Source organism: Drosophila suzukii, chromosome 2L (assembly GCF_043229965.1).
Source record: "Drosophila suzukii chromosome 2L, CBGP_Dsuzu_IsoJpt1.0, whole genome shotgun sequence".
Lineage (NCBI taxonomy): Eukaryota > Metazoa > Arthropoda > Insecta > Diptera > Drosophilidae > Drosophila > Drosophila suzukii.
In genome coordinates, this window is record NC_092080.1 from 17748642 (window position 1) to 17771812 (window position 23171).

The 23171-nt window shown below is 40.2% G+C and overlaps 1 protein-coding gene across 18 annotated transcripts in view; it reads right to left on the bottom strand.

The window, feature by feature from the left end:
- Positions 1–559: 559 nt before the first annotated feature.
- The window catches only part of Slob (Slowpoke binding protein), a 38990-nt gene continuing 16378 nt past the window's right edge, over positions 560–23171 (bottom strand). Inside the window, exons 1-14 of one of the 18 annotated variants that reach the window (XM_070997312.1) lie at positions 20691–21035; positions 18108–18158; positions 16906–17375; positions 16277–16396; positions 15807–15974; positions 11686–11893; positions 11395–11631; positions 10782–10963; positions 9106–9316; positions 8655–8666; positions 8424–8549; positions 8212–8354; positions 3961–5077; positions 560–3372 (exon numbers count right to left, since the gene is read on the bottom strand). In XM_070997312.1, the coding sequence (XP_070853413.1) occupies positions 2089–3372; positions 3961–5077; positions 8212–8354; positions 8424–8549; positions 8655–8666; positions 9106–9316; positions 10782–10963; positions 11395–11631; positions 11686–11893; positions 15807–15974; positions 16277–16396; positions 16906–17006 (3909 nt within the window). In that variant the 5' untranslated portion in view covers positions 17007–17375; positions 18108–18158; positions 20691–21035 and the 3' untranslated portion in view covers positions 560–2088. Of the gene's footprint in view, positions 3373–3960; positions 5078–6136; positions 6483–8211; positions 8355–8423; positions 8550–8654; positions 8667–9105; positions 9317–10781; positions 10964–11394; positions 11632–11685; positions 11894–15806; positions 15975–16276; positions 16397–16905; positions 17376–18103; positions 18159–20690; positions 21037–23171 lie in introns of those variants that run through there. The other 17 variants (XM_070997329.1, XM_070997311.1, XM_070997318.1 and 14 more) reach the window with 17 other exon arrangements.

Here is a 23171-nt window from a genome sequence, read left to right on the forward strand (position 1 = left end):
CCCCCAATTTTTAATGTTTTCAAATTGTTTGATTTTGTGCAGATATATTCAGGAAATTATATTAGAAATAAATAAAATAATACATATATTTGGGTGTTTACACGTTTTTGGTTGGAATTCCTTTTAAATACATTATTTCCAATTCCAACCGTTGAATTGGTGCGACACCTAGCGATGTAGAATGGAACCTGTTTTGTTTAATTGGAGTTATGTAGAACTAATGTCAAATTAAAGTAAGATGTAAAAAAGGAACTAAAGGTGTACTAAGGTTTGTGAACTTGCTAGTTTGTGTTTGGGAGGGTGCACTAGCTAACTGGCATCGGCACATTGGGAAAAATCGTAATTATTATAGACAAAAATGTTGTCAAGAAATAAATATTTAGTACTTGTAAATGCATTTTGTTTCTCTTTAAGCCAAGAAATATATTATATATTTTAAAAAATGTTTTTAGATAGATTTTAGATATAGATTTAACTAGTTCGATGTTTTTTGGCTGTAATTACATACCTATGTTTGAATTTCTTGGCTTTTTTATCTCTTAAATAAAACTCCAAAGTGTACTTTATTTTCTCGTTTATTTGTTAGATCTCAAGAGCATCTCCATTTTCTGGAGTTACTTGGGGAGTACATACGTGTATACACAAACAATTCCAAGCAAAATGAACTTACACAATATTGGGGATACATATACATTCTAAAGGGTCCCGTAAACAATGTTCTAGGCATTCAGCGACTACGAATAATCAAACTAAGGGCGACTCTGTGGCGGGTCATCTGAGTTCTTCAAATGTGTCGGGTGGGGTTGGGTTCTGGACCGGGGTTCGAATCTGGATCGTCTTAGTTAAGTGCGTGCGTCTAATATTACCATCTATATATATGATCGTTAGTGAGTATACTTATTTTGTGTTCGATTGTGTGTGGGTTTTGTGATATTTTCGTTTGCGATATCTTAGTAAATTTGATTGCATTTCTGTATTGTTTTATCGTTTACGGTTTTATACGATAATGTTTAACTCTTATGGGGTAAAATTTATGTTTCCGTTGCGATATTGAAGTGCTGGCTAATGTGGTATTTCTGAACAAAGGCAACTGAATAAAGAAATCCTAACTCTTTCGTTATATCTTGTGTACTTCCAACTCCGCCTTGGATTTTCCATTCAATGGGTAAACTGTCTTTGGCTTTGTTTGCTCTTTTAATTTTGTTGTTCGTTTTTAATTTCCCTAAAATATGTTTTATATAATTTATATTTAAAACACGCCCCACTGGGAGCTTAAAACGATTTTAGGCTACAGTAAAACATTTTCAATGCGCCAAGCTGCGAAGCTTTCAAGTCTTAACTATTCAATTAACTACCAAGTAAAGTGTATAATTCCGTATAATTCGAAAACGGGTTTCCCTTTTGTTTTGCTAAAAAAAACAACTAATCAGCAGGATGGTAATCCCTTTGCTTTTTCTGTGTTGTCTTGTGGCTTAGCAGTCTAGAGATTAGCTTCAGTGAAGAAATATTCTAGTTAATTTCGAATTGCTGTAAAAGCAACCGGCTAAAGTTCAATATAAAGAGAAAAATATTATTGTTACCAGAAGAAAGCTTTGAGTGTGGATTTAGCAAAGGCGGGAGCAGCCCAATTATATTTGAGTGAGTGGGTGTACGTGTTTGTGTGTTGTGTTAAACCAAGAATAGAATTGCCTTATCTTAACCAACACTGGCAGAGGGGATAGCATTAGAAATGAGTTTTCGGGAAATAGTTAAGGTTAGAAAATTAAAGTTTTTAACATTTAGGGTACGTTATTAAGTTAATCAATATGGGATAACCGACGATGTATTTCGTGGTACTTAACTATGGATTTAGGATCGTAAATTCAACAAAGACAGTTACTCTAAAAAATTTAAATGGAGTCCTCTGATCTGTTAACTCTTTTATAATACTTCCCCCTTGCCATCTCATACCTAGCCTATTAGTTCTATAACTTTGTGGTTCCCCGTTCGATTTCTGTTATATTTGGTTTCTTTATCACATGCTTTGCATTTCGGCTGCTCAAAACGTGTCTGTGTGCGCGTGTACATAGTGTTATTTTAAGTGGCCCCTTAGAGCTTGTCGAGGTCGGGTTGCTTCGGATAGGTTGGACTGATCGGAGACATCTCCACACTGTCCAACAGCGGGGTCTTCTCCTCGCTGCAAGTGCTGCCCGGGGCATCGTCCATGTCCATCACGAAGATCCTCGAGAGATCGGCACCGCTAAGGGTCAATCTCGATGGGGACTCGTCCACCGAGCTGGTGGTGCTGCTGCTGCTGTCACTGCTCGTGGTGGTGGTGGTGGTGGTGGTGTTGCTGCTGCTGCCCTGGGTGGTGCTACTCTGGATGGGATTGGGATGGATGCTCGGGATGGCGATGGTGGCTATAGTGGCGATGCTCTGGTCAAGGGACTTGGAGGGCGTGCGATAGCTGGCAGTTGCCGAGGTGGCCACTAAATTCGATTGGCTGGACTGAGCGGACAGCGAGGTGGTCTTTATATTGGTCGTCTTCAGGTGGCCCCCGATGGAGCAACTGCTGCTCCACCTGCCACCCGACTGGTAGTGCTTCTGGTGGTGGTGCTCCTTCTGATTGTACTGGGTGCCGGTTCGTAGCCCCTGACCCTGCGATGATACCGTCGGATTATTGTCATCGTTGAAGCTCATCTCGTCCTCGCTGTGCGTGTTGTTAATGGCCGTCTGCTTGAGTCGCACCAGGTGCCTCTCGGAGTAGGATTTGCGGGCATCCATCACTCTTAGATAGTCGGAGGACTCGCCCAGGTCCTCGCTCTTGGAGCTGCAGTATCTTGCTGAGTTTCTCGCGCCACTGCCATTCCCGCAGAAACTGGTGGTCACACTCAACATCTGCTGGCTTCCACTCAGCGATCTCCTGCTGGCCTGGGAGCTGCTCCTGCTCTCGTACTGATTATCCCGCAGGGAGCAGGGCGAGATCCTGGGCGACGGGTTGTTCTCCATTAGGGAATCGTTGCTCTTGGCGATTCTGTTCTTCCGGTAGAACTTGCTGTCCCGCCAGAGGGTCTGTCTTCCGGTTCGCTGCATCTCGATGCAGTTGCCCGGCTGACTGGGGGGCGTTTGGCTGGTGGGCGTGGCCGTGGGCGAGTCCTGACCCTGACCCTTGCTGATGCGGAAGGAGGCGTGCGTGAGCTTCTTGTACTTCTCGCTCTGCATATTCACGCGATTGTCCGAGTGGGTGCGATCCGCCATCGGCAGGAAGGCATTGTCGATGCGACGCTCCTCCTCCAGGGAGCGAAAGGCCAGCCGATTCACGTGCTTCAGGTGCTGCTTGTCGGAGGTCCTCTTCGGGGACATGTCCTCGAAGGAGCTCACCTGGAAGGGGGACTAATTAAGCTTTCATTCACACCGCTTGATCATTTTCAAGGTTTCAATGCGTTTGTAAATTAATTTACTAATTAACTACTTTATTTCAAACATGAAAATATTTCAATGTATTCTTAAAATAATATCATCTTTGATTACTTGAAATAAACAATTTGCAAATACCTTTAGTTATGAAAAATTTACAGGAAGCCGGACATATGCTTTAAGAGGCTTTCAAATTTAATTATGGGAAAAAACGGCTACTAGGTACTTTTGAATAACAGGAAATGGGTCAACAATACAAACACATCCACACTATTTTGTAAATAACTTTGATAAATAAGGCAATAAAATAACTCAAATATGATATGTGTTTTTTTTGTTAGAAATTTATATAAACATACCCACGGATTCGTAACATCAACAGATGTTTCTTATTGAAATATTAAAATATTTTTTTTAGTTGTCCAAATACGAAAATGTGATTTTTTATAATATCTCTCAAAAATATTTTTAAGTTTTGGTACTTTTGCTTTGTTGATGGTGGTGATGGGTATCAAAATTTTACTTGCTGACTCTAAGGTCTCTTAGTTTTTTTAGTTTACTCACCCGGTATTTTTGAGAGAACACCTCTATCATTCCTGATCGCTTCGATGGCGATGTGGTGTAGATGGAGTTCTGATCGTTGACCAGGATCTTGGGCGGATCGAACTGCTGTTGCGGATGCCCCGGTCCGTGACCCTGGGCCTGAGCCTGACCTTGAGCTTGACCTTGACCCGCGTTGCCGGTGGAGGCCAGGGAGGAGCTGCTCGAATTGCTGGTGGCCGTTACCAAAATCTTCGGTGAGAGCGAAACGGGAAACTGCTGCGGACGTATATTTCCATAGGAGCCGCAATTCGAGCCCGAGGAAGTGGATCCCGTTCCCGACATGGCATCGTCGATGTGCAGGAAGTTGTTGGGGGAACTCTCGCGACAGGGCGATGATATGGCCGAGTCCTGGGAGACCATGCTCCTGGGAATGGTGGCCAGTTCCAGGCAGGTTTCGTTGCCACCCGTGGTGGTAGCTATGATCACATCCTCCACGCCTTCGTCAATGGGCGAGGAGATGGACTGGAAGCTGCTCAACCGGATGCTGGACGAGCCGATGGATAGGTCGTTGTCGGTCAGCGAGCCAAAGGCCGAGTCCTGGGAGGGATTACTGCGCCCGTACTTGAGGCACTTGAGGGAGTACTCCAGCCTGCGGCTCTTCGAGTTCTTGTAGTTGCACATATCGGCAGTGAGTTGGTGGTTGAAGGAGGCTCCAGCGGCAGACGAAGTGCAGGCCGGGGCCTGAAGCCTCTGGGCCCCCGCTCCCGATGAGCCACTGGCCTCCTCCTCCGGCTCGAAGTACTCCTCCTCCTCCTGCTCCTCGTAGACCTCGGTCACGGAGCCCTCGGCCAGCAGGACATCCAGGTTGCTCTGGCTGCTGGTGCTGCAACGGATGGTCGGCGGCTGGGGATCCTGACCCGCCTCCTGACTATTATCATCCGAATAGAGGGCCGCCGGGTCACAGTAGTGGATGGGCGATTCTGAGGCGTACGAGGGGTGGACATACGAGTGGGCCGAGTGCCACTGCTGCAGGCGGAACAGGTGCTGCCGATGGCAGCTCCCACCGACGACAATCTCCTCCAGAAGACCCTCCTCCGAGTCGCTTGATATGTCAAATGAGTCCATTGTTCGGCTGATACTGTGGGTTCGGTTGGCCCAGGGCCGGGTAAGTAGTGGAGGGGGAAAAATGGGTGAAAGGGCAGAGAATAACCATCAGAAATTTCAGAATTTTTTCAAATCCATTCCGACCACGCTGCCGGTCGCACCTGATTTGATTTTCTTTTGTGTTCGGGTATGCAGAAAAGCCATGGCATGTCATTGTACGCGATGAATGCATTGATGGGATTGGGATTGCGAATATGTCTGCGAGAGTGTGGTGCTGCACTAGAAGCGTCAATACGTGCGTGTTTTCAATCAGGCTCAAGTTGCCCACTCTACCCTCAATCTCCTTCTATACGAACTCAATTAGTGACCCAAAAATGGCTGCTATGCTGAGATATATTGCAAAAGTTTCTAGACATGACTTGGATATCTCATAGTGTGGTAAACTCAATTAGGAGCATATGTATGATATAGTAAGGTTGCATAGTTTTAGTGCCTAGCTTGTCATTCAGAAGTTTCCTTAGTCTGCTAAACTAATAACAACTGTACGTTATGGCAGAGAAGTGAATTATGCTTGGTAATTAAGATCTGTATTCGACAAGGGAACTGTATAAAATCTATAAAAAATACTGTTTATATTTCTACAGTTAAAAAGTTTTAGGTGACTTGAAAAAAGGAAACGTTATATTAATTTAAATGTTTTATTTTTATTGCTCTGAAATTAATTAGCCTCTGTACCCAATCAAAAAGTTTTCAATTACACATATATTCTCTACAGCATGCAATAAACAACATAAACACATATATTTTTCTTTACAAGCTAAACAGATGGGATTTATTGAAAAGAGTTTAGCAAATAGCAGGAAAAACATTATTATATTTTATTATGCCGACCAGCACATAAATATAAAAGCAAAATTAAACAAAAGGCGTTGGATAATGTGGTTTGCACATGTTAAATAAATAAATATATATTCTATGTACTCTGCTGGCCCTCCTCCGATGCAGGTTCGATTGAGTGGTGCGAAGTGGTTTGCTTGCTGGGTGGTGCAGCTTCTCGTGGTGGTTTGGAGCATACAAAAATTTTGCCACTTACCACATTTGACTACAACAAACATTTCTTTTTTGCAGCATTTAGTTTCATTTTCCGTCTGGTATAAAAACTTTAATTTTCTTACAAAAAACGATGTTTGCTTTATCGGTTTGTATATTGATTTTAATTTAATTTTATTCAGGTATTCATTCGGGTTTTATTTCACACGATATTCGTTTTGTAAAATTTAGTTGTGAGATATTCTTTGTGAGTTGTTCATTGTTGGTTTTTGGGTTCGGGTTCGGTTTTGGATTTGGTTTTGGTTCGGTTCGGTTTGGTTTAATTTGGTTTGGTTTGGTTTGGTTTGGTTTAGTACATACGAAAGACTTCATAGGGCGCAGGCAGAACACTGATGTTGTTGTAGTAGTTGTAGTTGTTGTTGTTGTTGGTTTTTGTTAGTCGAACGGGTTATGTAAATAAACAAATGCAGAAATGCAAGAGTTTGTAAATCAAAAACAAAACACACACATAGGTAATGTAAACAAAAATGAACGTTGAGATACATTCAAGAGCGGATCGGTATGTGTGTAGTAGATGATGGGTTTGGTGTAGCGGCAACTGTAACGGGAACTGCAACGGTAACGGTTTTCTGGGCGCTTTCGCAACACTAAGATAGATAGACACACACACACACACAACAAAGTTGAGTAGTAGTATTGGTAGTAGTAGGCAGTACGGTAGGAGAGAAAGAGAGAGTAAAACATTGCATACGGAAAAAATACTTTAGTTGAAAAAATCCTCCACTACATATATTGTTAATTGTTATGAAAGTAAAACATGCGTTTGAGTATTTAATTAAATAATTTTAATTTTTTTTAAGGCAGCAGAGTAAATTTACACGGGGTAAAATATGCTTAAATATACATGAGGCAGCAAATGAGCACTTTTTTCCTGTATTTATTATTTTGGGACTTTTTCTTTTGCTAGTTCGCTTGGTTCGCCCTCGTTTTTATCACTCAATTATAATCCTGTCTTGTATGCATAATTTAAAGTCTGAACTCTGGTTTTGGGTGGATGAGTCAGGCCGCTCAGAGTCCAGGACATTATCATAATTACCTTTAGGCACGCACAGGCACACGCACAACAAAAAGCCTATTGCAACATTTTCCGCCTTTCCTTGGTTCGCAGCGTTAGTTTTCTCTCTTTTCTGTTGCTTTCTGTTTAACATATCCTCGGATGTGTGTGTGCTTTTCTCTTTATTAGCCCGAAATGTGAGTGCACAACCACTGGATTAGCAGGTCCGCACAAGGATTTTAATGGCGCCCAACGTGGGGCCCTCCTATCACTATGCTGCAGTATATACTACATTTTATGTATTTTTTTACAAAAGATTTATTTTGGTTCATTATTATTCGAAAATTGTTCGGCAAACTCACCGAAAGTTTAAAATCCTTTTTCTGAGCTCACCTACTTATTATTCTTTGCACAGCTAACTGGATTAGCGTAACCGGTGCGGAGAACAATATGGCGCCCAACGCTTGCTCACATGTTGGGCGCCACATTTTTTATGGGAAAAAACGCTGCAGTTTATGGGGCCTTCGTTAATTATGTTAATTTTGTTCAGCGATTCAGCATTCTACAATGTATATTTTGAAAAAAAAAAAGCTCTGGTGGTCATTAGACTCCACAGACCCTTCAAAAATCAAATAAAGTTACTTTAGAACTAGAAGAAACTAAGGGCACTAAAAAATTATCTTACTTAAGAGTGTTAGTAATTTGTAAATCTACTTCAAATAATAAGTTTTATAAAATAAGTGAAAATTTAACTTTGTTCAGAGTTAAGAATAATTATATTCCGTCTACAAAACGATATAAAACCATAATTTTTATAAGCTTCTCTTCTTGTTGGCGTTACATTGGGAAAAACCTAACCTAATCCTACAACGAATTAAAAATTTCTTGATGAGCATACAAGACTCGTTTTTCCTCTCACACCGAAGAACATGAGGATGAACCGTGTATGAGTCAGTGTTTGTGTGGTGAGGGATTCATGTGAGATATGCCAGTGACTGACAGAGTATAATTTGCACATTTTGCTTCTAGGTGAAAGAAGGCTAATTCGGCGTGGAAAAACTCACCCAGTGCGTCGATCGTGCGGCGTCGAGGGCGGCGTGCAGGGCGAGTTGGCCTCACTCAGGGAATGACCCAGGGAGGCGCATTGGCGCTTCTTCACCGCTTGCAGCAGGTTTAGGGTGGACCTGCTGAGGCTTGGCTTAATTGTCTGCAACGAAGTAAAGCTCCAGATGTTGTGACCCACAAACCAGATATTGATATTCGAGGTAACACTTACACTGAAACAGGGACCACGCAGCTCGCGCAAATCGATGCTGCGAAAGAGATCGCAAAGGACTAGGTCCTCGACGGAGGGGCAGACACCGCTAGGCGGCTCAAAGATTAGACCTAATATTTCCAGAATCTGTAAAAAAGATTTCATATTCTGAGTGAAATTCTTCGTGGCTCCTCATCTCATGTTCTTGTCAATTTGTAACACTGTGATGTTAGCAAAAAAAATATACATTACTTGTTTTCTTATCTGAAAAATAAAATGAAAATAAAATAATAAAATAAGATTTATAATGAAAATATAATACGAATACAAATTTTCCCAGTTCCACTGCCAAAACTCTTAAAATGATATTTCAAAAGAACTTGTAAACAGAAAAAATACATAATGATTAATTTGATGTTCCCATGGTAAATTTATTAAGCTTTTTGTCTTTAAAAAATGTAAATTTGACATTAAGGAATGGTATTTCTTTTTGAAAGTTCGCTCAAATCGAAAAAGAGCGAGATTACTCTGGTGAAAAGCGCGACAGAAATATTGAAAACTCTCTGAAATACAAAAAGAAAGCGAAAGCAAGATGGCGAACATATCAAACTGATACCTCCCGTATCTATATGGATCATATACCGATTTTTATCAAAATTATGAACATATCACATTCATTTTGTTTCTGTGTACTTTTACTAACCTGGCCAATTTGTGGGTAGTGCTGCAGCTCCATCTCGAGCACCCTCATGGACGGTTTGGGGGTGGTCAGCTCCTGACCCGTGCACATTTCGTAGAGCAGGTGGCCGAAGCAGACGATATCCACGTTTTCGATCTCGGTGACCGATCGGGACCACATGACGGCGTTAATGCGCGAACTGAGGCCCAGGAGGCCGTTCTCGAGGCCCGATAACCTAATGGGCGGAAAAATAAAAGGGAATAAATGTCACGGAAAATGCATAATTAAATGGCGGTCCCTTTCTGCCTCCCCAACATCCCTTTTGTTTTCGGTCTTAATTATGCAACATATTCGATGGCGGTTCTGCCATATATATTGATGGCCAACACGTGGAAAAGGCGGCCACAAAGTGTCTACTTTTATGGATTTATGTGCGAGCGAGAGAGGGCTGGCTGGGTATCATCGGCCATCCCTTTCCCCTCTTGCGATGTGCCTTTATGACAAAGAGCGTATGTCAGACCTGATATGACAATATTATGGCACTACACAGTGTTGTATGTATATTGCGGATTGGCCGGGGCTTTCGGTTGGAGGGTCCTGCCAGCGATTCTCAGTATTCATTAGAGCGCAATATTGCTGACTAGTTGGAAAAGGTATCCTAAATTGGCTGACAATAGATGTTCTGAAGATGATAGTTGCCGTGCTAGTATAGTTTATTGCTACCGGTTCTCAAAACGCTTAGTTTGCTGTTTCATGGCTCAGATATTTTCCGTTTAAAAATGTTTATTTAATACTTTATAAGAGCCGGTATGAATATCCTTCTTGATAATTACCATGATTCTCAGCTGTAATCAAAGACTTGAGTCTTAGATAAATCCCTTTCTAATTGCATTCCGTTTTTATAGCTTCGACTTAACCATGATACCCTTGTCTATTTTCTACATCTGGTTCTTTATTACCATCGATAGCAGTTAGAGATTCTTATTGCAATCCCACTTGAGCAAGTATTTTCCTTTCCACTCCGTCAATCAGCTTTTCAGCTTACCAATCTCTATTTTCCTGCTTCTTTGCTCCCTGGTATTTTAACTTTTCCGTGGCCCTATCGATGACTGTACGTATGTATAAGCAATTTATATGAAAATCAGCTTTTCAATGCACCCAGCGATTCCCTGGCGAAGAAGGCAGCGAAATTGGGTCATGCACTTGGCGCAAACTTGAGCGGCAAAAAATCCGCACTTTAATCGACTTTCACCTATAGGAATTTCTCGCATGCACACAGCCCACCTTTTTTCCCCATCCCCAAGCTGCAGTATAAGCAACTTTTGTGCCGACCATTTATTTTTAAAATGGCAAAAAGCTAAAGCTTTATTTTTGTAACACCCATTCGATGTTTGCCGGCGGGTGGGTGGTTATGGAGGGTAAATGGGGTATGGAGGTGTTTTACGCGTTGTCGCACAACAGTTACATGGGTCACAAAAGGGGGGTCGAGGGGGCCCAAAAACAGGGACATGCATTTAAAGTGCTACGAAATGGCCAACGATGCTGGGGAATTGCTTTTAATTTGCCATTTTGGGCTAAAATCTTTTTCGCTTCTATTCCGGTGAATTTAGCATGACAGCCCCCACGTTCGATATCAAATATTTCAGCCATTATTAAATTAGTTCACAGTTGAGCGGACCGCAAATCGACAGTGGACTCACCTGGCGGCCCCGTTCTGCAGGATGACATTGCCGCTGTGCAGGTGACCGTGAAGCGGAAAGCCGCGCTCCTTCAGGAATAGCAGTGCCTCCAGGATCTGTCGCCCCAGGCGCTGCACCTGGCTCACCGGTAAGCCATTTGGCTTACGCGTGTACTTCCTGGCCCACGGCTCGTTCCACTGTGCCTGAAAGGTAAACGGATTTCAATTACTTTTAGAGGACTTTGCCAGGGTCAATTGTTTCCTTTTGGTAAAAAATGTTCTATAAATATATTGCAATTCCTCAAATAAAGAATATTTTCAGTCGTCTCTTTGATAACATTATCTTTTTAATAATACAAATCATATTTTTGTATGAAATAATTCAGAAGTTCAGTTATTTATATGAATTTCTATATCAAACCACATTTGCTGCTGTTTGATCATTCTGATTCTTAAAGATCCTTTTTAGTTAAGAAGTAACATTATGCAAATACTATTTTTCTGCACTTCTGTTAACTACTTTCATTCCAGAATTCTTGGTAATTGGGTAATTTAAAAAATTATTTCAATAAATTAATGATAAATATTGGAGTATAACTGCAATGGGTTCACATCTGTTCTCAAGTATCACTAACCTTATATATGAGATCTTTCAGACTGCCCCGCGAGTTGAAGGGCGTCACCAGGCAGGCGTAGTTATACGAGGTGTTCCGCAAGAAGCCCAAATCAAGAACAGGATATATGTACGGATGATGCAGCGAGCCCAGGAGCTCCATGAGTATTTCCCTCGCACTTTCGTTGGGCGGGAGATCCTCGAAGGCCACGCAGTCGGGGGGCAGAGGTAGCAGGGTCAGCAGACGATCAGTGCGGACCTAAAGTAGGGGAAAATATTTATCTAATCGATATAAAAGGAAATGAATCCTCACCGAAGCATCTGTGACCAGAAACCAGTTCTTGCCATGCCTCGAGCCGATCTCATCCAGGTGGGCGATCACCTCGTAGCGCCCATTGGCACTCTGAATCCATTCCTGAGTGGCATTCAGGGCCTTCTCCCTCTGGGCCCGTTCCCGGGGACTTCGCTCCACGATCCCATTGCCACTGTCGAGAGCGGAGTACTGATACTTGATGTTGGGCCTGAAACATGTCAACCAAGTGTTAGCTCACAAGCCTATCAAGTTCCACAGATATAGAATTATTAGAGAGCATACTTTGATGAAGATTTGCTAACTAAGGAAACTTGTTTGTATAGTACAACTAAAACTATAACTAATTATGATATGGCTATCTCGAAAATGTCTTGACATCCATCACATCACACTCATTTCGGCAGGTCATATTTACAATGTCAAACAGGAATGGGCATTTAACATAAATTTTCCCACAATTTGCATACCGACCGCACTTGAACAACAGCAAACATATTTTAAATTCGTCCTTCCATTTCAATTATGTGGTTTCATGTTGAATAATTTATTTACAGAGATTTATTTACTCGTCCATCAGAAGGTATGTATCCGAGAATTTGAGGACAGTCAGCCTCTAACATTCCAATGGCTTATAACGAATGAGATTTTCTTGCGAGGTTAAAGTGAAATTTAATACGGTTTTAAGTCATTCACATCAAAATATGATTTCTTTTCTAATTTTATTTAACTACTAAATCTTTATTAAATATATTGAGAAATCAAAACATGTTTTAAATTGTTCCATTTCTTGAGATCTCTTATTACAATTTTTAAATAAACTAAGTCTTTAAAGTAGTCGCCTGAATAATGGGGTCAGTATATGAATTTTTAAAGGCATAGAAATTCACGAGGCGTACACTTTATATTGTAGGAAATATGGTTGGGGCTTCATGTCTTTATGAAATGTTTCTCCACAGTAAACTCGTCTTATCCAACTGACCACAAAACAGTATCCTGGCCCAAAAAAAACCATTGACATCTACAGGTCACGGGACAATCGCTGCTGAAATGTTAGACAAAAAAATGGGAGGCACAAAATAATTTGGGCAGCACAACAATTTTTTGTTGGCAAAATGGTGGAGGTGCCGCAGGACGAAGGAATTTGCAACTCAATGAGGACGGAAAACAAAAGGAAGGGCCAGAGGAAGAGGAAGTAACTGCCTGCACAATGGCGCAGCGGAAACGGAAGCAAGAGTTTATCATTTCATTTCGGTTTTTTTTTTGCTTTTCGAGAAACAATTTATTTTTTTCTGTTTATTTGTTGCAAGTGAAGAGTTGTACAAAGAGAAGAGTGCAGAAAAGCAACTGAAAATGGAAACGTTGTCAAACGAAATGAAAGAAGAAAGAAAAGCTAAACAAACTGCACTCACTTGGAGGCTTAAACGAGACAGATATGGTAAGAACAGACGCAATAACAAAGGCAGGAAATGTAAAAAAAAGAAGAAAGTAGAAAGTAGAGAGAGGACAGGGCTCATAAACAAACACTTACGGGCCACTCAATCAAAACAGAGCGAAGGTTAAGCACATCCTCGGGTTAAGTTTAGCATGTGTTTGAAAATTTAATAAGGCACAAAACGAAAAACAGTACAAAGTGGAGAGTAGAGGGCAGAGGAGGGACAAAAAGAGAGTGAAAGTGTGTTCGTGCGTGGCATAAAATGTTGGCCAAGAGGCTTCTTTCTCTTTCTCTTCCTCTCACCCCATTTCACTTTCATTGCGTCACAAGAACTTGCGGAAAGAGACACAAAGAAAAAATGTTAAGTTTTCGGTCACCTTTTTATAAAGAAATATTTTACTTTCTGAAACTGATTTTCCTGTTTTGATTTTTAGTTTTGTTGTGTAATCTGAGTAAAAAAATTAAAATTTTGTAATTTAATTATTTTAATGAATTCATTTCTTTTGTATTTTCAACCTCAATATATTTGGGACGATTTTCTCAGTGCATCCATGTGTGTTCGCTAGACCAGAACTACCAAAAGCTGGGAAAACTCTTTGCCCATTGCCTGTCTCTTTAGGCACATGGTTTGCGCTTTTGGCCAACGGTGCGTATGTGAAATATTTCTCATTTCCCTGCTGTTCAAAAGACCTTGACTCCGATTGCAGCTCTAACGGGCTTTAGCATCCCACTGTGTGTGTTTGTTTGTTGGCTTAAGCTAATTTTTGTTGCAAGGCAGGGAGGTGACTTTCCTTCGTTTATCCTCTTGGTGATATTGCAGCTTAAATATTTGCCAAACACTCGACACACTTGTTGTTTGTCAACTCTGGAAAGTGGGCGGAAGAACGGAAGGATGAATGCTACGAAAAACCGAGGGAAACGCTCAAGATAGCAGATTGGGGCACTCAAATAAAGGGGGAATGAATTAAACTATTCGGGTATGTTTTCTGTTTTGCAAAATTTATCAGCTATATTTTCAGGTATCTTTGTAGAAGATTGTACCCTTGACATAATCACAAAATATTAATACGACTTAATTTTTTAAATCTCATTCTAAATCCTTTAAATAAAAACCAAAATATTTTGAATTATTATTTTATGTTTTTAATAAAATTATAATACCCCAATTTTGAAGTATGGCATCCTAAAACATAATTATTATTAAAATTATAAATGATTTTTGTTATATTCCAGTTAATAAACTTATAAGACCCCAATTTTGAAGTATGGCACCCGAAAACATAATTGTTATTTAAATTATAAATGACTTTTTTATATTCCAATTAAAATTCGAAATTTTTTTCAACCAATTAAGACGAAAAACTGGAGTACATTTAGTTACATTAAGCTATAAATATTTTTCCAATTTCAGCACAAAGGAGCGAAACCAATACCCGTAAATAAGAAATGCTAATTAAAATTAAAGCCCTCTTAAGAACCAGGTGAAGCGGCACTCTCTGCCTTTTTCAAAATAAATAGCAACCCTTGCGACTGATGAAAGCAGGCGAACCGACCAGATTCAGGGCCAAACCTATCTGCCAGATGTATCTATACATCCAGATACCTAGAGTCAAAATATAGAAACTCAACTGAAGTTCGAATGCCGCGCGTAATTAACGTGCTCGTGTGTGAAATTTTTTATTGCATACTTTGCGGCACTCACACATGCATATTCACCTGCTCGTTAGGGGCACACACAGATACAAACACACACACTCACACCGACAGACACTTACACACACGAACAGATGCTCACGCTCGCTTGCACATTCATCATACGCCTCAGCACGTAGAATTGCGGGGAGGGGGGAGGGCATGGGGGGTGGTGGCCTCACAGATACTCACTCACACACACAGTCGAATCAATTTTTCGCCCTTTTTGAGCAAACTTTTGCCGAGTTGATAATTTAATTTGCAATTTTTGTATGGTGTGCCTGGGCATCTAATTTGAGGAATTTTCACCTTGGCAAACTTTCACCTGCCTTTGGAACAAAAGAAAAACCAGAAGGGGGGGTTTAGTTGGTCGGGAAATGCATTCTATCATCGCGCTTAATACTTTGACGTTGGCACTGCCTTTGGCTTTTCATTTGAAATGAGAAAACTTTCCAAATAAAGTTTGCCAAAATATTTGGCGAGCGGGAAAAAGTGTCTGTTTAATGTTGAGGGAAAGTAGTAGGTATACATTTTTTTTGTCTGATTTACAAAAATCATTGCCCACAAAAGCTTTCAAGTTAATTATTTTTTGTGGCCGCCTTTCAAACCTCTTGAGAACATTAGACTCTTCAGATGGTTTTCCTCGGCATTACTTGTGTTATCTCTATGTATAAAATTGTGCATGTGTGGTACATCAAAATAAGTTCGAATAAAATGAATTGCTTTGGTGTCTTGTTTTTTTCTACGTGTGGCAAACATTAAAAGCATTTCAGATTTTATTTCTATTCATTTCTGGCATGCAAAGTGCTGTAGAGCTGGAACGAAAAAATCAAGTAAAACGAAAAACTAAATTCGACAAGCAAAAGAAAAAAACTTGGCATTGAAATCTGTACACTATTGAGGCTCGGATGCTGAATTTCAAGTGTAAGTATACAGTACAAGCTAAATACAAAATAGATAAGTTTAGTATAGTATAGAGTAGAGTAGTAAATGCAACCTTGTTGTCAGTACTGAATCTATGGTATCTCTACTTCCGGCTTCCGCTGGCATCGACTTGCTAAAGAAGAGCCTAGCTAGATTGTCTAACCTCGCGCTAACCAGCGGCGATTTTTCCGAGTGCTCGGATAGATCTGAGTTATCTTGCTCCGAGCTCGCCGACCGATTGCTGCAAATAGAAGGGTACACAATGGTGGTTGCGGTGGGTGTTTTTTGGTTGGTTGGTTTGGTTCGGTGGGTTTTTGGCAAAAAAGAATGTACGAAAAGATACAGCGATAAGTGTGTGTTCTCTTCTTATCTCTCGGTTTCTCAAAGAAGCTTCACGGAGTGTAACTAAAAAAGGTTCAACGAACTAAATCATAACTCGAGGTACCTGTGCACTGTGCTGGTTTTTGCTTGCAATTCTTGCAAAATTGCACATTGCAAAAGTCCTATATATAGGTACATATGGTGGGCCGATCGGGTACTCACCTACTGTAGATCTGGCGGCGATTGGCAGCTGTCAGGGCCGAGACATCGAACTCGATCGCCGAGTTGGAGCGTTTCAGGCCGTTCGCCTTGTGCAGCTTCTTCATAATGTTCCTCACTTTCCTATCGCGTTCGATATTGGTTATCGGTTATCGGTTGCATATCATATTGAGAGACAAATACATTGGCAATCATTGGAAATTCCAAGTAAAAAGTGTTTTCTTTTAAGAGGTCGATAAGATGTTTGGTTCCTCTTATAACTTTTATAAATGTATTTAAGACTTGGTAAAGGTGTATTGTTTTAAAATCGAACAATATTATTATAAAATTAATATTAAATTTTTAAAAATATTTTGGATATATAATGTGAACTACTTTAAAATGGATCATAATAATGACATTACCAAATATTTTGCAAGGTTAGAATGCTGAACCTTTGTTTTAATAGAATAACAAAATGATAACTTTTTAAAATAAATCATATTAAATTCAACGTGTTTTTAAAGATTTGGATTAAATATTTCTTTGCTTGAGTATACCAGTCAACATATTTACTTGTATTTAGCTTTTCAAACACTTATAACCCTTCTCCACCTTGGAGTTCCTAACTTTCAGAACCTCGGAGCACTCACTTTTCGGGCACGGGTGGTCGGACGAAGGGATCGTGTCCTGTGACGGAACTGTTCCGGTTATCGATCCGCTGCTGCTGGGCGGCCTTGTTGAACTTGAACATGGTGAAGGACTTCTTGGCGCTGGCCACCTCACACACACGAACGATGATCTTGCGGCTGCTCTTAAAGACCGTGTTCAGGGTCTTATAGACCAGAATGGAGACGGACTTGGGGGCCTGGGGATTGTGGTTGTGGTGCGGATTGTGGCCGGGCTGCTGGGTTAAAGGCGTGGGCAGAGATTGCTGCTGCTTCAGTTGATGCACTGGAGCACGCGGCGCGGTCGACGCCGATGATTGTGATCGGGTGATGACTTTGCCTTCGCCCTGGAGATTATTCCGATGGCACTGATCCCGCTGATCCCGGTGGCAGCTGATGATGAGCTCCGGCTCCGGATGCGGCGCTGCCGGGTCGTTGATCTCGCTGCAAGTGTCCTGTGGTGTTTGCAAGTGTTTGGTGGTTTTTTTTGGTGGGGGAGTTTCGAACAAAAGTTGAGTGGCCACGGAGAAATGGAAAGAAATATGCGGTAGAACGATTTAAAAATTTATCAATCCCAAAACGAGGACTTAGCACAGCAACGAAATGAAAAAAAAAGAAAAAACAGAAGCGCTTCGTGGAAAGTAACATGGGAAATCATAAGCTATATAAGCTATTTCTATGACCCCGGCAGTTGCACTTGCTCAACATTCGTTCAAAGAGTGTAAATTAACTTGGGTTTAATTATTGCTGAAAAAGACAATCACAAAAGCATTTTGATAACGAACTTAGCCAAGTTCTTTGTTTCTATTTCAATGTGTTCTTGTGAAACGGAAGGAAAAGGATAATCAAATGAAGGATAAAGCATGCTTTAGGGCATAGGCCAATTTATCAATTCAACTAAACTAATTTACAGCCAATTTGTATTAAAGCGTAATCTAATTTTAGGAAATTTGCATAAAAGAATTGCGTGAAACTCAAAGGAATAATATAACAAATTTCAGCGTTGGTGGAGTGTATATATCTTATCAGCCAATTGAAGTTAGGAAAATCATAATTCGTTTGCTTGTGTAAAGGTTGTGGGTTTTTTTTAGCTTTGCTCTGGTGATTTGATTTGCTCTCAATTTGCTGGCTAATTTGCTTCGCTCGATAACTTGACTTGCTGATGCAACGAAAGCAAATTTACCTACCGACTGCGATCTCTTAGGCAAACTTCGCTACAGTCCAAAAATGCAAGACACCTAAATCCAGGGTTCGATGTTTACAGAAATTTAGTTTTCAATTCGATTCTTACGTTTTGCGGGGGTGAATGGTGGGAAATCAGTGGGAGAACAGCATTTAATGAATTGCGATGAGGGTGAAATCAACTTGACCCCGTTCGATTTCAATTTGCAGACTTGTATCTACATAATTAAATTGATTTTCCCTGTTTCGATTGGACAAACGTTTAATTTTTTTGGCAGCGTTTGATGGTGATTATTCTGTATTTAATTGGTTTTCGCCGGATTCACACAGTAAACAGAATGTTTAAACTACTTTTATAAATTATCATTTTGCTTTTAAAAATGTTATACAAAATTGTCCAGTTTATTTTAGAGTAATAAGTCAATTTTTTAAATTGTAATTTTCGTCAATTTTAATTTAAAAATTGCTGGCATAATTTTTAATTATTTCGGTGTTTACTCCCCTTACACAGAAAAAAACACGTAAGGATCAATTTATATTCGATTGGTTATTAAGTATAATTTTTCTCTCCTCAAAAACTCAATAAAATCAAAAATGAGAGATAATAGAGACTTAGCGCCTAAAATTACTCTGGGTAAGAGTGCGATGGCAATATTTGAAAATGTCAGAAAAAGAAAAAGAGATCAAAGAGATACACCCGTGTCTACAAAGAATAAATACTATACTCATCTAAATGATCCTCATCCTTCTACATTTTTTCTCTGTGTACCCTTTTAATTACGAAATAAATACAGAGGTTAACTAGCGGACAGTAAAATGATTGAATGAAACAATTAGGGACCACCGTTTCCTGACATTTGTCAAATTTCCAACTCAATTAATTGTGGAAAAAATGCCATAAAGTTGACTCTTTCAATTATGGAGGCTTTACTGTTTTTCAAGTGTCTGCTCTGTTTTAGCCAGAGCAGCAATTAAAATATCTGACGCAGACACTGTGGATCCGATTTCAATTTCAGATACCGTCGCACTTCACTCACTTCTGTGGCTGCTGCTTTGTTAATTAAAAAGAACACGCCCCTTCGGCATGCACAACTTTTGAAGTTATTTTAACAAAAACGAATGCGTTGCAGTTCAAGGAATGTCCTTCACACGATGAAAAGTAAACCACAGCAGCAATAAAAGCAACCACTTCTGCGCCGGCAACAGCGGCCAAAACAATGGGAAGGACTTTAATAGTCGCTTAAATAAATCATACGCCCCGTGTGTCGCGCCTTTTTACCCTCAAGTGGCGCTTTCATTTCATGTGTGTGCACTGCGTGACATTGAGCTCTCTGTATAGAATCTAGGTATACAAATGTTTGAGGCAGCCTTATTTTTTGCACGTGTTTCCCGCACTTTTCCACTTTTTCCGACACCCCCGCGGCGGCCTATTTGTCTAATTGTCTAATTCTAATTTTAAATTGTGTTTTTTGCATGCATTGTGGGCCGATTTAATCGTATTTGTCTCTGCCCCCTGCCGACAACCCCTCCTCGGGCCATTTATCTAATCAGGGACAGCACACAAATGCTCAAAGTTCGCTTCTGCCTTTTACTTTCAAGACACTTTATTGATTTTCCTTTTGGGAGCGCTGTAAGTGGTTCGTTTTATTTTCTTTTGGCTTTCAGGTGTGCTCTAGAGCAAGCCCGCACCTTTCCCTACCCCTTTCCACCTGTCTGGGTGTCAAATTGGTATTCATATTCACATTTACAATCACGATATGTGAGTTTAGTTCTGGCTTATCCCTCACTTTGATTATTGCATTATTCTGTCAGTCACTGGTTTGTTCACTGCAAATTAAATTGTCAATTTCGGTAAATGGCAGTAAGAAACGCGATGCAGGCAGGAATAAGAGGTCTACGAATGGAAACAGATATCATTAATCAATATGGGGCTTAGTTCGATGTTTCAGACATTAATTCTCGGCACTTTAATTGAATCGCCTTTGGAAAGAGCTTAATCGCAAGACATTACTCACGCATAGAGTTAAAAATAGCTGACAAATGTTTTCCGTGCCCTTAGACAATTACTAATTATTTTTTTGGGAATTATGTGGGCTTCCAAAACAAAATGATTAAGACGTTGGGGGAAGCTTCCGCGGGAAACATTCTTTATTCTGCGCAATTTGAGGGGTTTCATGAAGAATTTCTTAATTTCTTCATGTTTTGTTGTCAACCATTTATCATTTGCCCAGTACCGAAATTTCAAGTTACAATTAATTTAAGTCTTGTATGCTGCTGTGGGTAGATATTTTTGTAATTTCACTTTTAAGATACAACTCAGTTTAAAACAAACGGTTTAACTCAAAAAGGCTTTCAAGTATTACAGTCTCTAGAACATCTTCCTTTTTAAGGTCTTTTTCATTTTCCCGCTTAAGCTTGATGAATCCGCTGAGAAAACCTCATCCATTTGCTGTACAGAACAAAACCATTACTTTCGTCATTACAAGCCGCCCAACCTCATTTAATCTGCCACCAAAAGTTGCAGGGACCAAAATAGAATTGCACATTAAAAATGATGATGATGATGGGGATGATGAGCGGAGTGGCACCTGGTTTCGACGATTCGGGGCTCCTCCGCCCTAGATCAGCACTTTCCACGACCTCTTCGGCTTCATTATGGTTGCACTCATTGTTGATTGGGTCAGACAAATTTTAATCAATTTTTAAATAGTTTCGGGGGTGTCACAAAGTTTGGCAACGAGTTGACGGCCGAGTGCCATGTAATGGATTAGAATTCTTGGGGGAACACCAGAATTAACTTTTCAAAGTTTACAACAAGTTCTCAAAGTAGTTTCACTCGCTGACGCGCCGAAATTTAGGCGAACTTGGTTGGATATTTAAGCCACGGAAACGCGGCCAACACGGTGCTCGGGTCGTCCGTTAATGAAGGTGCGATTCGAATATCGTTTCGCTTGGGGCGAAAAGTATGAATTTTCTTCATTCCAGTCGGACTGAGGTGTGTTTTTCGTATACCTATATCTAGGTGTATATATATATATATACCCGTAAGTTGGTACTACCAGTGATTGTGGGTGAGTGGCTTAGAGTGTTTGCGTGTCCATATCGCCTCATGTTTGTGGTCGTATTTGCGGCTGACTCGTAGGTCCGTCGGTCGATTGGCCCTCTCATTCGCTCTGTCTGTCTGTCTCGCTTTCGACTATGCGTTTTCCCCTTCTAACTGGATTATAAAAATTGATTTTTAATTTTTATGACAATTTCCAACTGACTCATGGCCCTAGCGTCGTCCGCTTGGCATTCGCCAAGAATGTTCCCCGTCTGTGGAATGAATTCCATTCTTATTTGCTCTCCCTTGGCCAGCCGAAAGGGCCAACCTCGTCCCAACCATCGAATCCCATTTGAACTTGGCATGCCAGTTTGTTTTTCTTGACAATGGGCTAACAATGTATGGATAATTTACCGTGGGACCAGCGATAAGGATGGAATTACGGGATCAAGAAGGGCAAGGTCAGGTTGAGTGGGGTTTTGCTAGGGAGTACTTAATGGTTAATTGTTTCTGTAATGCCATTATAATTTACTAAGGTTAGGCGCTAGGGAAAATTGGGCTTAGTTCGCACTTAAGGGTAACATTAAGGAAGGTTAATTTTACCTACTATAAATTACTTAGACCTATGCATAAAAAAGAAATGAAGCTATCGGGTATAGTTTTGGATATATATATTTTCTATTTCATATAATAAATTTTGAAAAAATAATATTAAGAAATAAAAGGCATAATAGAATTCAACGACTTCACTGCTTTGGGAAAGTCGTATGTCTTCTAGCAAAGTAAATAAAATTTCTCACTCTCTGCGCATTAAATATCGTATAAAGACATTTTAGACAGCATCGATTGTTACACAAAAAACATTACTGAACTATTAACTCAAAAGTCCTGTATATTTACTTATATCCCTTTGCTTAATTAGGAACCAATTCTATAATTTTTTCTTTTCTTTTTTCAATTTCTTTCAATTCTTTTACTTTTTCTAAGCTTTCACCTCATTAAAAATTAAGTAATCGTTTCCAGATAATATTTCCCTTGCCCATAAAAATTAAGTAATAGTTTCCAGATAATATTTCCCTTACCCATAAACTTTTTATCACCCTTGGTTAACTGGTCATTTCCCACTGTGCCATGTCTGCCATTAAAAATATGTGTGGTGTGTGCTTGGGGCAAATAGTCGTGATGTTGCCCACTTCGTGACACATTAATCATGACCCGCTCAACGACTGTTTACCTTCGCTCTGACCAGCACCACCACCCACTCCCATTACCCGCCCACTCCCACTCCCAATCTTCCATTACTCCCAGGACATTCGGTTGTATGCAAATATTACAGTTTGTTTGTTTGCGGGTTTGCCTTTGATCGCTCCATATGGAAATTGAAAAACTTTTTACGCGCCGGCCTCGCGTGAAGCCAACATGAAAATAGAGGAGGAGCCGAATGGAAATAAAAATGAAAATGGAAAATGGAATGGCGCGGTCAGATGTCCTTATAGTGCGTTGTTGCTGCGTGTCCTTTAATACAAATTTATATCTTACAGTCTGACATCTACAGGTCAACGTTCCATTATGATATTTTGTTTCTTTCTTGCGACCAGATAATGTATACAACTTCAAAAAAGTCGAATACTTTTAAGAAATACAAAAAAAATATCATTAAATTTGCATTATCCACTGTTCTTAAAGATCTGTATACTCTGGTACTGAATTATAACTTTATTATTTAATGTTATAATATAATATTATATAATAATAACGTACTGTATAACCTATAGTTCCTATGTCATTCTTAGTTCTGCAAAAATTCGAATATAACACAAATAAAACAACCTTATTCATATACTCCTACACCAAGGAAAAACATTTCTTTCCCTGACTTGTAAGCTTATTGTGTTTTAGACGGCTTGAAGCTTTTTTGAAGCTCCACTGTATATTTATGGCATATATTTTTCACTGTCTGTCCGGACGAAGTGGCGCCAAGAATCGTAATGGATCCTGGAATGGGAATGAGAAGGGGACATGGAGA